The sequence below is a fragment of the Exophiala aquamarina genome, assembly GCF_000709125.1.
Source record: "Exophiala aquamarina CBS 119918 chromosome Unknown aczIA-supercont1.120, whole genome shotgun sequence".
NCBI lineage: Eukaryota > Fungi > Ascomycota > Eurotiomycetes > Chaetothyriales > Herpotrichiellaceae > Exophiala > Exophiala aquamarina.
In genome coordinates this window covers 1-2373 of record NW_013550468.1, presented here as the reverse complement: position 1 = coordinate 2373, position 2373 = coordinate 1, and the positions used below count along the sequence as shown (strand labels likewise).

The 2373-nt window shown below is 57.7% G+C and overlaps 1 protein-coding gene across 1 annotated transcript; it reads right to left on the bottom strand.

The window, feature by feature from the left end:
• Positions 1-17: 17 nt before the first annotated feature.
• On the bottom strand, positions 18-608 carry A1O9_13178 (uncharacterized protein; the record flags this gene model as incomplete). The annotated part of the gene is made up of 1 exon (XM_013397913.1): positions 18-608. A coding segment is annotated over one exon (591 nt), but the record flags the coding sequence as incomplete, so codon positions are not given.
• Positions 609-2373: the final 1765 nt, after the last annotated feature.

Sequence of the window (2373 nt, the reverse complement as noted above, 5' to 3'; positions counted from 1 at the left end):
TGCGGCCGGTCGCGCACGTTGCTGATCAGGAAATTCGCCAGGTGGCAGAACTCGTGCGCCAGCGTGCTAACGAGGCGGTCCTCACTATCGACAATTCTCTCGGCCAGCTCGATGGTGAGAAAATACGCTATCTCGACGCCGGCTCTTTCCGCCTCTTCTCTTTTGATAGGTACTCTGGAGATTCTACTCGGTGCTCTTCTCAACTTGGCACGACCGACGGTGGACCTGAGGGTGGTGGACCACACGATCCGGACCCCGCCGGTACCGGCCGTCAGCTTTGCGAGCTCAGAATCGGCCACGTCGAGCTCGCGCAAGGGCTCCCGAGCCAGTGTATTCTTGCGGGCGTGAAAATTCTTTCTTTGCTGCGTCGTCGCGGCCACCGCTCCCTCGGTCTCACCCAGTTGGCGGTCCACTCCCTTCCCCGGGCCCCTCACGCTCGGCTTCTGAGGTAGGGTACAACGGCATGGGGATGAGCGGCTGCCGATGTCGACAGGGTCGTGATCCTCCTCGGAGTGGGAGGCGATGAGAATTCGAGGAAGTCCATTCCCAGACGGTCCCGGGGGTGACTCTTTGCGTGAGGGCACCTCATTTTCGTCGCAAGCGTCCATCCTGATCATATCACCGTTCTGCAAGGAGACAGTGCGGTTACAGGCGAGTTGAGGTCTTGATTTTCGCAAAGCACAGTGGCGGTGTCTTGAGATTTATGCTGAACATTGTCACTCGGCGGTCTTCGACGTCATCGGTCCTCGCACCCTCTGGTTGCATCGGGACTGGGGATCACAAGACAAGCAACCCGTCGAGAGTAAATCATGAACACGAAGCTGCTCGCAGGTGAGCGGACAAGTGTGCACATCCCTCCCTACCCCCTCACTTCCCGTGCGTGATCAGCGACGACGCTCTCATGGGGAAGGAGTCCGGCCACTGATGAGGTCGCTCGTCGTTCCAGGACACCAATATCTTTAATGGGCGAACTCCCTCACCGTTCATCGTCCCACTTCGTCACGACAGTGGCCGCTTCGACACACGGACTCGAGAGGCGGTGCTCCGGACCGATTCGCTCACCCTCCTCCTATTTGAGTGTCGGTCCCAGCAAACTGGGAGCATCGGACGTCGAGGACAACCCATGGAGGCACATTCAGCGTCGGCGCCTGAAAATCTCAATATCGTCGCAAAAGGATTCGAGAGCCCATTTTCCAGCTGACATCGCTACGGTGCCCGCATCCGCCAAGAGTTGGGTTCGTAAATCAACAATCTTACCGCCAACGGAGGCGCCAGCGTCTGGACGATCAGCTATACGGCCTAGAATATTAGAGATGTAAATCCGCCGGAATGCACGAGACATTTTTTGCGTGCAATATTGCATGGTCTTGTTGAAAGCAGTAAGGTGCATCAATCTGGTCAAGTAATTTACTGCTCGACCGGCCTAGGTCCATCGGGATACCGCTACATACTCTCTTGACATAAATACGTCTTCACGCAATTGCCCTAACTTTGTTGCCGTTTGGGGGGTGACATCCCTTCGCGGGACTGCTCCGAATTTCCGTCCGTCCAGGCCGGTGTGCAGGTCTGACCCCAGCACCACGAGATTGCTTGTATCGTTGATGAGATTACCCGGCCCAGCGACAGAGGCGTGTCGAGCTCCCCAGGTAGATCACCCGGAGGGCTAGGGTCCGAGAGCGTGGAAGGTTGGGTATCTATTCAAACTATTCCTAGCCGGAGCAGTCAACTGCACGAATGACCTCCAGGAGATGCTCTCCTGGTCACAGCTGCGTCGATCACCCTCGGCCAGCAGCGGTTTATTAATCAGTGTCCTCGATCATCGTGACCAGTGTTGCCGCCATCACCCTCCGCCTCTAAGGCCCAAATTACCCATTTCACTGTCGACTAGACCTATTCGTGTCGTACGTGGTGTGGTGTTGTGGCATTCTCGGGATATCTGTGCTCTTCCCGCAACCCCCACTACTTTCGCGCCCCTTCGCCATCGACGAGGACAGAGGAAATGCCCGAACTGAACCCTAAAAATGCCTAATGTTTCGTGCCGCGCTTCCAGGCGGGAGGGTCGCCACCCTTCACAATCACCACTCGCTTTGGGTGCACTGGCTGCGAAGTCTCCTCGCGGGAAACGTTGAGTTGGAGGTAATCATGCTGGGCTCGCGCCAGCGCAGGTGAGGGAGCGTGGTTCACATGCGTGGGGAAGTCTCCGCGAATTGCCTTGCGGGACCTCTGACGTCGCTGGTCGGCCAGCGCGGTTTGGAGCTCGTTTGCTTTCTCCATCGCGGCGTCGCTGGCTTCCTCGGCCTGGAGGGCCCTGCCCTTTTCCTCGGCGAGTGCTTGCTCGACGCGAAGCCTGTCTTCCCTTTCCTCGGCGAGTGC